Consider the following 11,838-nt stretch of genomic DNA (forward strand, 5'->3'; position numbering starts at 1 on the left):
TAATAATTGGTTCACCTACGGTGAAAAAGTGCACTTCGATCAACAGCAGCGGTTAAAGAATGTCGCGCTCAGACCGCGCGGTGCGCCGGCGCCCTCTGGCGGCTCGTATGCGACACTACTCCTACAGCTGAAGCTCGACGGACCACAAACTCAAAGCAGGCGACTTATAAAAGTATTCAAGCCACTAATTTCTTACGCAACTTGTATTCAAAGTATCTTATTTGGTGTTTATCCAACACAAACAAGCACATGAATAGAAAATGTAAGAAAAAAAATAATCTTGATTTTTTTAAATTGACAAATACAAATCTGGAAAGTACGGCATCTGCATCTGGAAAGTTAAAAACACCTCAACTGTAGCTCAAATAGTGACTCTTAATCGTGTCATATTTATATTTATTGTGCGTCTATGTCAAATGAACAGAAAGTTGACTCATTTCACTGTAACCAAATCTACCCAGTGATATAAAGACAGATATAAAGCAAGCAAAATGTTGCTAAAAGGTTATAAGTAGGTTATGTGGTTTTTCTGACCAAATAACTTACTCTTTCCAGATATAAAGTGATTAATTGGATTAACAGATTAATGAAATAATCAACTAATTTAGTTATCAATTAATCATTAGCTGGATGGGCGCATGCTGAAAAAACTCAACATATTCAGAGCAGTGATTATACCTAAACATTTACACATTTTACCTTTCATATAATTTATAAATATGTTTTAGCCAAAACATTTTTAGTTTTAGCTTCAACTGGTTCTGATTATCATGCAATTGCATCTAAGGCAATGAAATGTTTATTTTCTGGGTTTTTTTTAAAGGAATTCTTTGCATCTTTTGTTGTATTTCTGTTTTTGTACAAAAAAAAAGTCAGGTGCTTCACTGAAAAACCTGTAGAATATGCCATTTTTGATTAATTGTCAGAGCAATCAATAGATTGATTGCAATCTAAAGTAATTGCACCCCTGACTGAGGGCGTTTAACATATTGTGCTTCAGGAAATCTCACCAACAAACAACACAGGCACACAAAAACGACACCACAAGAAAAACATAAATATATTTATTTTTGAAGCATGCCTAAGACTCCAGTACAGGCAACAAACAGACTCCAATGTTACACAGTGGGGTGGAGGGAATATAAACTGTCGGCTGTCAGTTTGAGAGACATGAGAGTTGGTCCTTGGATAACGCACAGAAGGCAATATGAAAGAAAACAAACAAAAATAAAGCAAATTCAACAAACCAGCTGCATGTTTCTCAGTCTTTTTTTATAGCTTATGTTCATTTAAAGCACTTCAAGTCTGAACATTAAGACCCTAAAAGAAACCAGAAAAGCAGAGTGAGAAGTATAACAGCTCACTGAAGCTACATTAGTCGTGGATACTTCTACCATTTGCTTGACTGCAGCCTAACATTCAGTGCACAAGCAGATCGGGCTTTATGTTGTTGTTTTTTTTTTTTTCTTTAATGTAAACAATAACTACTTTATTTTAACTTGCGTTGGCATAGCATTACACACGGCGTGCCATGATGACGGACATGCAGAGCGCTCATCGTTTCTTAGCGACGAACACGACGAGCAGAGCTCCGGTCAGCAGAGCCACACCAACTAGCAGCCATTTGTTCAAGGTCTCCCGAAACCTCCGGCCCTCTGCAGCGGCGTCCTGGCCGTACAGGTTAGCAAAGCGGTCCTACGAAACACACACACACACACACAGCAGACAGAGAGTTACAACGTGTTGGTTTTTACTTTGGTAGAGAATACAGCGCTGAGAAAAAGAGTTTTCTCTGCTTTTCTTTCTCTTGGTCGTCCTTACAGAGCCTATAAAAAGTGCCTTTTTCAGTTCAATTACATTAAATTATATTTAAAAATCCCAAAGGGAAGTTAAAGGTTGTTGTAATTTGTTGTAGACAGTCCAATTCCTGTGGGCTGGAAGGATTTTCTGTAGCAGTCCGTATTGCTGCGGCCCTGACAAAGCTTCTGACTGAAGACGCTGAAAGAGGATATTCGGGGTAGTTCATAATTTTCTTAATTTGCTCTTTTATTGCTTTAAAAAATCAATCATGATCAACAAAGTTTGGCTTTTATTTTCCTTAATGCCATTTTTGCCAATTTTAAAAGCTAAACCATCAGCCTTTGTCTAGTTAATCTATATAATGAGTTTCACTTGGTGTTCCTGAACTAAATGAGATTTAGTTCTTGTGATAAAATACATCCTAAACCTGCAGATGAAAAACAGATTTCATTGACTGTAATTTGTTTTGCAATCTATCTTTTGTTTTTTTTTATATATATATATAAACTCTGTTTATTCTAAACTCATTGAAGAGGCGTGTCGATGTGGAGACGTACCCATCCTCCCTGGCTCTGGATCCAGGGACTGAGCTGCTCGTCCAGGTAAGTGGTCATCCATTCGGCAATGCGGGAGACCAGCTCACTCATATTCTTCTGGACGCAGTCCACACACAGAATCCCCCCGAAGGTAAACATGGCCACCACCCGCCCCCAGTTGACCCCGCCCTTGAACAACTCGTCCAGCACGGTCTTGAAGCTGTGGTAGGCCGTGTCGGGGGTGATGTCCAGCTGCAAGGAGAGGTGTTTAAAGCTTTGGGTGTAGAGGCGCTCAAACTCCTCCGCCGCGTCCTTCAGAACCGATTTGACGACCTCGACGCCGGCCGGAGGGCCCCTGGGTTTCCCCGGGTGCCCGGCCCAGCTGTTGACCAGCGGGCCATTGCGAGGGACCCGGCTGTCCCCTTCCCAATTGGTCCTGCCCCCGGCAACCTCGGACCTCAGCAGAGAGCTTGAATAGTTTCTCTGAGACAATTTGTAGCTTATGTAGAACTCCACCAGTTCTCTGTTGCTGTAGGCCATTATTCACAACACGCAGTCGACCTAGCGAGACGCCATGACGCTTTCATTTCTCCCAGGCCGCCAGATGTCACATTGGAGCTTCCGTGGCCAACGCCGCAGCCGGCAACAGCAACCTGGAACCACAGAGGACAATCACGATGCGGCGGTGTGCCGTTTTTTAGGGAAACGGTAAAACATGCACATCACTTTACCTCGTACACATCTTGTCATGTTACACACAAACGGAAATGTATTTAATGAGCTTTCTTTCATGTGATAGATGAATACAAAGTAATGATTTGTTTGTGATACATGTTGGTTTGACAAAAGAAAGTTCCTTTATGAGTGTCTCATGACTTGCTAACAGCTACAAAACTGCCCCCAAAAAAAAAAAAGAACAACAAAAACAACCAACCTCCCCTTTGGGGTCAATAAAGTATTTTTGAATTTTTAAAAATGTCTTTTTTTGTTGTGACATCACTTTGACTATGTTCTCTGCTTTGTCCTGAATGCCTCCTTCTTTTTCGTTTGCTTGGTTATTTTAATGTTTTGTTGTCATTTGTTCTCTTAACTAATTGGTTATTTGTTATTTTACAGATCAGTGCCGTTGTTTCTTAGATGAGATTCTTTTTGTATGCACTAATTGGGGAATTAAAAACAACAAAAACGGTTCAATAATCGGGGCAGCAGAGACGATATTTCACAGTAGCATTGTCCTACATGATACCATCAGTTTTTTGGGAAGCTCTGCTAATCAACCTCAACTGCTTTTACTGCTCATTTTTAAATTTCTGTCTGGCTGCGGGCATCGCAATCGATGGAAGACACGGTCTGAACTTCCTCCTGCATCCACGAAAGCTTCCTCTTCAACTCCTCTGGGATTCGGGGTTTTAGTTCTGGTAATTATTTGAGCTTTTGAGATGGTAACCAGCTGCTCCCAGTTGCACACAGCATGTTTGTGCATCACAGCAACTGTGCAAAAGTAACAGGAATAAATGCGTAAAACAAAACAATAAATACTTCCAGCTACATCTGCAACTGTCCAAACATGCCTTCGGGAATAAGCAATTGCTGGAGGAAAACCATAAGACGTCCTGTTTGTAGTTTGCAAAAACTCATTTTGTGGAGACTGAAAGAGGTTGAAGACCGAAACTGAACTACATATGCAACTCTCTGTGCAGTACAAAACTAATGCTGCACATCAAAACTTAAAAAATAAAAAATAATAAAAATCAGTGTCTAGACACGTAACGCGGGTACAGACATATCTCAAAATAATATACAGCTGTAATTTCTTTGAAAATCGGTTATATTGTATCTTTCCTTTTCTGCTGGATACACATTAAAGCTACACTGCTTAGATAAATGTTTTGTTTTGCTAGAAGCAAAAATGAAAATCGTGTATCAGTTTTCTTCCACCTCACAACTATGCACTACTTTTTGTCACATAAAATCCCAATTAAATAGCGGGTGCAATGCTTGGCAGCCTGCATTAATTTTAGACAGGTTATTTGACATGTTCAACTGCGTTGATTGGAGACACATATTGCAGCAGTGCAGATCATCAGTATAAATACGAATTAACGGGATCTGGATTTAGCCACAACGCGGCACAACTCGTCGTGATCGCCGTTCACGGAACCACATCGTAGTGAATTGTTGACTAACCCAAGCGTCTCTCTCAGAGAAACCGAGCCATCTCTGACAGCTCCATCAAGTCACGTAGTTTGGAAATAACTGGGTTAGCCTTGCATGCTAACTAGCTGCTAAACTGCCTACAAGATACGCTCCAGAAAAGAAGGGCGGGAGGGAAGAGCAAAAAAGTACATACGATGTGTTTTTAATAGTCAGTTGTGTCTGGCAGTTATACTTACAGCTCCCGGAAGTCTAATTATTCCGCTAAGAAAGCAGGTTTGAAGGTAAAAGTGGATGGAATTGCAGACAACATTTTCGCAACTGACAGGGGCCCGTTCAGTGACGTATGCAGGCTGTTGGTCAATTGCGTCGCTGATGCCGTGAGAAGTCCCGCCTTTTCACGCTCCTGCGCCAATCAACAATCGAGACACCCCGGAAATTTAGAGATCTGATCCGTAACGTTTATTTCCACGCGCATTCTTATTTTAATTTTATATTTAGTCATTTTGATAATTTGTACATCGTTTATATTTGCGCTTGCTAGTATTTACACCTTGGATGGAGTCGATTACCAGCGAATAAGCAATTTCCCCTTGGGATCAATAAAGTATATTCTAGTCTATTCTATTACTCCAACACTCTATAAATGCATATTTATAAGATGATATTTGAATGAAAGCCTCTTCCTAGTACAATACCTTTATAGCTGAAACTTTTATCTAAATAATTCACAATAATTAACATGATGAAAATGCTGCAATGTGTGTATTTTACTTCATATTTTATCTTTAACCTGCTTTCATTTTTGGCTGTTTTTGAAAGTTTTTTATGAACAGGTAGACTGATTCCCAACAAACCTTTTAATTAACATTTTTATTGAAACAGGTACATAAACTTTAAATGCATCTTAAATCGTCTAAGTCTGGGATAAGATGAAGAGGGTACACAGAAACAACTAAGACAGAAGTAAACAAAAGGTAGGGAAACTTGAAAAAAACATTTTATGTGTCGTGGCAGCTAGGAAAAGTAATACAGTTTGAAACAGAACCACAATGTAGGCAAAGAAGAACCGTCTATATATATTAAATGCATCGGTAATTATACAGTGCAGGTTAAGGTAACAGTTTTTCCTTTGTCCAGGTCTGGTTAAGAGTAACACATTAAAAATGGATGAACTCATGTACCCCATGCCAAGTTAATAACAGCCCTTCGAGATACAACCACTTTTGGAGCAGCACAACTCGTTCACTTGTGAAACTCCGCTAATTTTCAACCAGAACAAAAGAACACTAACATGAGGGCATGTCAGCCTTTTCTTTCCCATCGTCAATAGAGCTGGTTTCCATGGAAGGCTCATCCATGCCCTCATGGTTTCCCTCTTTTGTCAGGTTCTGTGGGGACTTGGACTCCACCTTTTCGTTTTCATTCTCCAAGACCTCCTCTTGGTTTTGCTCAGCCTTCTCATTCTCTGTAAAGACCTCTTCTTCTTGTTTGGGGTCAGCTTTTTCATTCTCCAAGACCTCCCCTTCTTGTTGTACATCAGACGTGTCGTTCTCTGGCAAAACCTTTACTTCTATACCAACTTTTTCATTCTCTGACAAGACTTCCTCTTTTTGGTTTGGCTTAACTTTTTCATTTTCAGATAAGACAGACACGTCTTGGATCAGGTCATCTTCTTTGCCATCTGGGCTACTGCTCTTTTCTTCTGAACGATCAGTCGCTTCCACACGTTCTCTCTCTTCTGTCAGGTTCTCCAGGCACTTGTAATCTGCATTGTCTCCAGGGTTTGTGTCAACTTCTTCAATCTGGACAGGATCCTCTGTTTCTTCTTCGTTGTCCGAGTCTATTGAAATGATTTCTATGTGCAAACCACTCTGTTCCACTGTGTGGTTGGGTGTGTGTGGACGTCGTTTTGGTTTTGAGTGTGGCACATGAGACTTTAAGCCTGTCGACCTACCAGAGGTGGTGCCGACCAACCTCCCCTTATCAAAGATCAGGTAATGTTTCAGCTTGCGCACAGCGTTCATGTCAAGGCCAACTTGGACCAAAACCTTCTTGGTTTCACAAGCCTTTAAACACAGCTTTCGCTTCAACGCAAAGTGACTAGCAACTTCAGATTTCCACAGCCACAGACTCGCGGCCAGCTTCTCCACTTCTTGAGAAGTTGGGTATGGCCGTCGATTGAAGTATGCTGTCAAGAACTCTTTCCTGGCCTCGTGAGTCTTGTGCTCGCAACCCGACGGATCCAGAACCAGGCCGTCAAATGGAGCGGTGCTTCCGCGGAAGGGATCTGTTTTTTTGCTCATTTTGATTTTCTTGGGACTTGAAGGAGATTGTGTTGGCAACTGTCTCTTGAGAATACCGGCACCTGCCGAGTTGAGAGTCAAGGCGGATTTGAAGCCCTGACTCGACTGACTCCTACCAACGGCTCTGCACTGCACAAGGTGCAGCGTGATTGTGGAAGCTACCATGTTACTAGTGTACACCCCTAAACAATGAATGCACTTGTATGTCATCTTATTTTCGACAGGATGCATGGTTTGGATCACTTGATGTCGTTGTCTCAGGTGCATGGACAAGGCGTCAGAGATGGGGCCTTTGAGGATGGAGAAGCACAGCGGACAAACAGTCTTTCCAACGTCACTGTTCTGGATAAGTGAAGCTACATTTCTTGGTTCGTTTTGCTTTTCCACAATTCTAACCGGCTGTAATTTTCCAGGCAGCTGAACGTACTGCAGCGGCGGTGGAGATTGATCTTGACCATTGGGCGACTCCTTCATGTTGAAAGTGAGGACAGCGAGCTGAATGTTAGTGGGTTTGGTTTGTTTAATAGTCAGATCAAAGGTTAGAGGGGATGCACCAGAGGGTCCAACAAACTCATCTGGGTGGGTCTTGGCTGTGTGCTCCATGATTTTCTCAATACTGTGGAAAGCAGAGTGGCACTGTGGACAGGTTAAGCCATGAATCAGCATGTGGTTCAATAATGTGCTGCTGGGAAGATAGCGGTTGCAAAGCAAACACTTGCTGGTGAAGTTGTGGATTTTCATGATGTACTTGGCCAGTGCCCAGACCTTTTTAGCCTTGTGAGCACACTCGAAATGAGCACTGTACAGGTTTTCAGGAAAGAGCTCATTGCAAACGGTGCATATCTTCCACTTCTGTGTTTGGGCCGTGTTTACACCAGTTTGATTATTTTCAGCCACAGCACCATTGGCATTAACCTTGACCTGCTTCGGATTGACCGGGACACTGAGCGGACTCTTAACAGTGGGCTTCAGGTAGCCAATTACCGGTTGCGTTGTTGGCTCAGGTCTAGGAGCTTTTCCCCTGTTAATAATCAGAGCAGCTTTCTCGTTCATGGTAGGTTGAGGCTTTGACATCATGACATTAGCATGTCCAATCATGGTTGTAACTTGGGAACCGATGCGTTCGTGGTACTCGACAACATGCTGCACCAAAGCCTCGTAGCTCCGTGTGGAAAACGGACACTGTTTGCAGAAAATGTTGTTGCCGCTGAGGGAACACGCACCGTTTTTAACAGATCCAGTGACCCTGCCATGATACGGTGAAACAATATGCTGGAAATGTTCTCTATAAATATGCCTCCTGACAACATTGTAGAGTGCGTCTCGGAATTTGCACTTCTTGCAGAAGTACATTGGTTTCTCCAGTCTGTTTCCCTGTACGGCGCTGTTTCCCAAAACGGAAGCACGTGGGTTGCCATAGTTCAGCTGGAATGAGTTGGTTATGTGGAATATTTTGACATGCGTCTCCAGGGTCCTCCTGTTTGCACTGAAAGCACAGTAGGGACAGTTGAGCAGAAGTTGACTCTCCAATGTTTTCCGGTGCACATTGCGGAAGTGATTTTTGTAGCCAGAGTAGTATTTGGAAGAAAATCGGCACTCTGTACAGCAAAACTGCTTCGATCGGTACCCCTAAAAAAAAAAATTAAAATAAAAACACCCAGGAAAGAAACAGTAGTCTTAGAAAATGAGGTGATTTATTCATAAAAGTTCGAGCTGGAAGAGAATTTACCTGTGTTTTAGAGTGAGACGGATCCCATGTGCAGATGTCATAGCCTGCAGTCTCCTTTACAGTTTGTTCATCTGGGCAAAACTCCTTAAACTCCTGCAGAGTTAATGGGACAATTAAGAAGACAACTAAGCATAATTAAGTAAGCACAGAGTCAAATTTATACATTCTTAACAGATACAAGACAGATTGGACATTGGTGAGAGCTTTATATTCTTTACTCGGGTCTCAGTTTTGATCGACAGTGTTGATACCAAATTAATTATGCATTATCAAAAGTCTTGATTTCTCTGAAGTGTCTAACTTAGCTCCAAAAAGCTTCGTATTACAAGACAGATTAAGCTCAAAAGTAGGTGAAAATAGGAAAACAAGATACAGAAGGTTGCTAAATAAAAATAAATACAAAAAAATCAAAAAATGTTTCAGTAATTAAATACAAAAAATTATTTACAAAAAAATATTACACAAAAAGTGTTAAATTTCAAGGTTTTAGTTCTGTCAATTTAAATGACTATGGTCTACATTGCTCATCTATACCTCAGTGATACTCTACATACATTCCCTATTCTGGTAAGGCCAGGTCAGTTTGCTAGCCAATCAGGCACAGTGATACAATGGTCAATAAATTTACCAGCTATTAAACGTTTGTTTCAGTGTGGCATTCCATTCTTCCGCTACATGCCTCTCCACTCTCCACACGGACCTTAATTTCCACATTACGGTCCGAGCGGAATAAATATGGAAATTCCATATAAAATTTACTTTAATGCAAAAAACATTACTTTCCATCACTGAGCAGCAGTGCAGACTTTTTTCTCCTGAGTCGAGGCAAAATATTCCTGACCTCGCCTCTGTCCCAGAAGTTGTTTACCACAAGACATGAGAAAATTGGAGTCAATGTCCAAAACAAATCTGTGTTGGGACTCCTGGTTCATAAAGTTCCCTTAAACACTTGAGTGTTGTTTTCTTCACAATCCGCAGGGCTGCAGTCGTCCCTATCTTTGTGTACTTCCGTCCTACTTGAGTTTTTTCTTCCACGCAATTTTCTATTACCGTATTTTCCGCACTATAAGGCGCAAAACATTATAAGGCGCACCTTCAATGAATGGCCTATTTTAAAACTTTTTTCATATATAAGGCGCACCGCATTATAAGGCGCATAGAATAGACGCTGGGGTTACGTTATGCATCCATTAGATGGAGCTGCGCTAAAGGGAATGTCAAACAATTGTCAGATAGGTCAGTCAAACTTTATTAATAGATTACATACCAGCGTTCTGAAAACTCTGTTCATTCCCAAAATGAATAAACAGCTGTTTTATTATTTTCCCAGAGGTAAAGTAAGTGACGTGGTATTTTTGTGACAGTTTATCTTTTAACAACAGCAAGGTGTAACATATAGTGGAGGGGAACTTTTCCTCGATTCAATAAACACGTAAAAAACAGTCTGATACTGTTACGGTAAATCAAACGTTAGTGCGATCACAGTATATATCCACTTCCGCACCATTGATTCGTTCATGTTAAATTCTCTGGCTGCTGCTCTATTCCCGTGTTCTACTGCGTGACTGATCGCCTTGAGCTTAAACTCTGCGTCGTAAGCGTGTCTCTTAATAGGAGCCATTTTGGGGTCTTTACACAAAACCCAGCGTGCACCGCGCGCTTCTTCTTCTACGGGGGAAAATGAAGTCGGCAGCTGTGTACCGTAGTTGCGAGACCTTGTTGTGGCTCAATATTGGTCCATATATAAGGCGCACAAGATTATAAGGCGCACGCTCGTCTTTTGAGAAAATTGAAGGTTTTTAGGTGCCCCTTATTGTGCGGAAAATACGGTAATATAATTGGGATACAGTTTCTTTAGCAATATTTATTTTAAATAATTTATTAAAAAAGCTAAACTTTGATAATATTTTAATCTATTGACACGGACCTGAAGAGGACAGCGTTTGTCAAGATATGCTGTTTACTGCCATTTAAAGGTAAAAATAAAGTTAACATTCCAACTGATTGTCCTGTGTTGTAGATGCATGCTAGGCTGCTAGCCATTACTGTTTTTGACAATATGCTGCAAATCTGTTCTTCTTGTGTGTAAGCTAATTATGTTTTCAACATTTCACCCACTGCCACAGGCAGCTGAGCTGAAGTCGAGTCGATATTCTGATACCACTTATTTAAAAAAAACGTAGACAAATACAATACAACTAAAAAACCCCACTCACCTCTGCTACCTCCTTGCAGAGCTCGAGTCCTATGTCTTCTAGGTTTTTCTTCACTTGTTTTCTAGCTTTCCGGATTCTTGTCAGATTGTTCACAGGGAGCTGGTACATGGCTCCTGGGAGAAAAGAGAAATACTAAGAGTCCTTGAAGCTGGTTAAAGTGCATCTGCAGGGATTCTCCTTGACTAGTGCTACACTGCTGCATAATATAGCAGTGTAGCACTTTTGAAAAAGAAAATCCCCGATTCAGCCTTTGATTTCAGACAAATCACAACAGACACTTTGAATTGCAAAAACTTTTAAACGAGTATTAGTAATCAGCGCAACGACTAAACCGGACAGATTTGACATGGGAGGGCGCGACCCCTTAACTCATCTCAGTGGACAACATGCAACATGGACGGACATCTCAATACAATAGCACTGCTGCAGCTAGCTTGTCTTGTTGTGAATATGCTACAAACTGACTGACCCCATGCATGAGAGATCGCCTCATCAGACAGGCCTAATGATGCTTTTTACCCTGAAACCCGCTCAATGGCGTTAGCTTTGTTCCGTTAGCAATGCTAGCTGCTTCTTGCAGGAGGGTCCACATCTAAAAACTGGGGTCATTTAGCCAGACTTTTTATAATTTTGTGGTGATATGAAAACGGAGGGTGACTTACCTCCCAATGTGTTTCCGGACTATACAGTTCGCCTCACTGACATAAACTGGTAACAAAGGAGTAAACTCTGTGACTCGGGACGAATTGACTGGTGATGTTCTCACTCTGTTCTGACGCCGAAATGCTAATGCTATTAGCTCCTTCACCGTTAACTGGCTAAACGCTAGCTATCTAGTTAGCTGCCGCATCTGCAGCAACAAGCGGCTTAGACAACGCACTAAATATGATAGTGCTCGTTTTAATAGTCTAGCACACTACGTACGTCCCCCAGGCCCAACATTCCCCCTCGCTATCTCTTTAGCTCGTTTCAGTCCCGAGGCTAGCCTGTTAGCAGCATTCTATATTTCAAGTGCTTTACATAAAATCCAAAATGGCGACCAGGAAAAGACGGAAGTGGCGTTTTAGTGTTGAGAAGAGACTGTTTGATGTGGTTTT

At 41.5% G+C, this 11,838-nt stretch overlaps 2 protein-coding genes across 2 annotated transcripts; both read right to left on the reverse strand.

Moving 5' to 3' along the window:
• Positions 1-1,048: 1,048 nt before the first annotated feature.
• On the reverse strand, positions 1,049-4,868 carry LOC114135338 (bcl-2-like protein 1). The gene is made up of 3 exons (XM_028002553.1): positions 4,730-4,868; positions 2,358-2,989; positions 1,049-1,695 (listed from the first exon to the last, which is right to left on the reverse strand). The coding sequence occupies exons 2-3, from the start codon at positions 2,874-2,876 to the stop codon at positions 1,555-1,557; spliced, it is 660 nt and encodes a 219-aa protein (XP_027858354.1). The 5' UTR covers positions 2,877-2,989; positions 4,730-4,868; the 3' UTR covers positions 1,049-1,554.
• Positions 4,869-5,344: 476 nt separating this feature from the next.
• Positions 5,345-11,740, reverse strand: adnpa (activity-dependent neuroprotector homeobox a). Its single transcript, XM_028002551.1, has 4 exons — positions 11,404-11,740; positions 10,742-10,854; positions 8,526-8,618; positions 5,345-8,425 (listed from the first exon to the last, which is right to left on the reverse strand). Exons 2-4 carry the CDS (start codon positions 10,847-10,849, stop codon positions 5,780-5,782), a joined length of 2,847 nt encoding a protein of 948 aa, XP_027858352.1. The 5' UTR covers positions 10,850-10,854; positions 11,404-11,740; the 3' UTR covers positions 5,345-5,779.
• Positions 11,741-11,838: the final 98 nt, after the last annotated feature.

This window comes from Xiphophorus couchianus, chromosome 20, assembly GCF_001444195.1.
Source record: "Xiphophorus couchianus chromosome 20, X_couchianus-1.0, whole genome shotgun sequence".
In the NCBI taxonomy this organism is placed as follows: domain Eukaryota; kingdom Metazoa; phylum Chordata; class Actinopteri; order Cyprinodontiformes; family Poeciliidae; genus Xiphophorus; species Xiphophorus couchianus.

Excerpts from the sequence above, each read along its gene's own strand:
- LOC114135338 (XM_028002553.1), bottom strand. The coding sequence starts at position 2,876 with ATGGCCTACAGCAACAGAGAACTGGTGGAGTTCTACATAAGCTACAAA. Across the intron at positions 1,696-2,357 it reads TCCAGAGCCAGGGAGGATGG|GACCGCTTTGCTAACCTGTA; the intron begins GTACGTCTCCAC and ends TGTGTTTCGTAG.
- adnpa (XM_028002551.1), bottom strand. The coding sequence starts at position 10,849 with ATGTACCAGCTCCCTGTGAACAATCTGACAAGAATCCGGAAAGCTAGA. Across the intron at positions 8,619-10,741 it reads TCTGCAAGGAGGTAGCAGAG|GAGTTTAAGGAGTTTTGCCC; the intron begins GTGAGTGGGGTT and ends TTAACTCTGCAG. Across the intron at positions 8,426-8,525 it reads CGTCTCACTCTAAAACACAG|GGGTACCGATCGAAGCAGTT; the intron begins GTAAATTCTCTT and ends TTTTTTTTTTAG.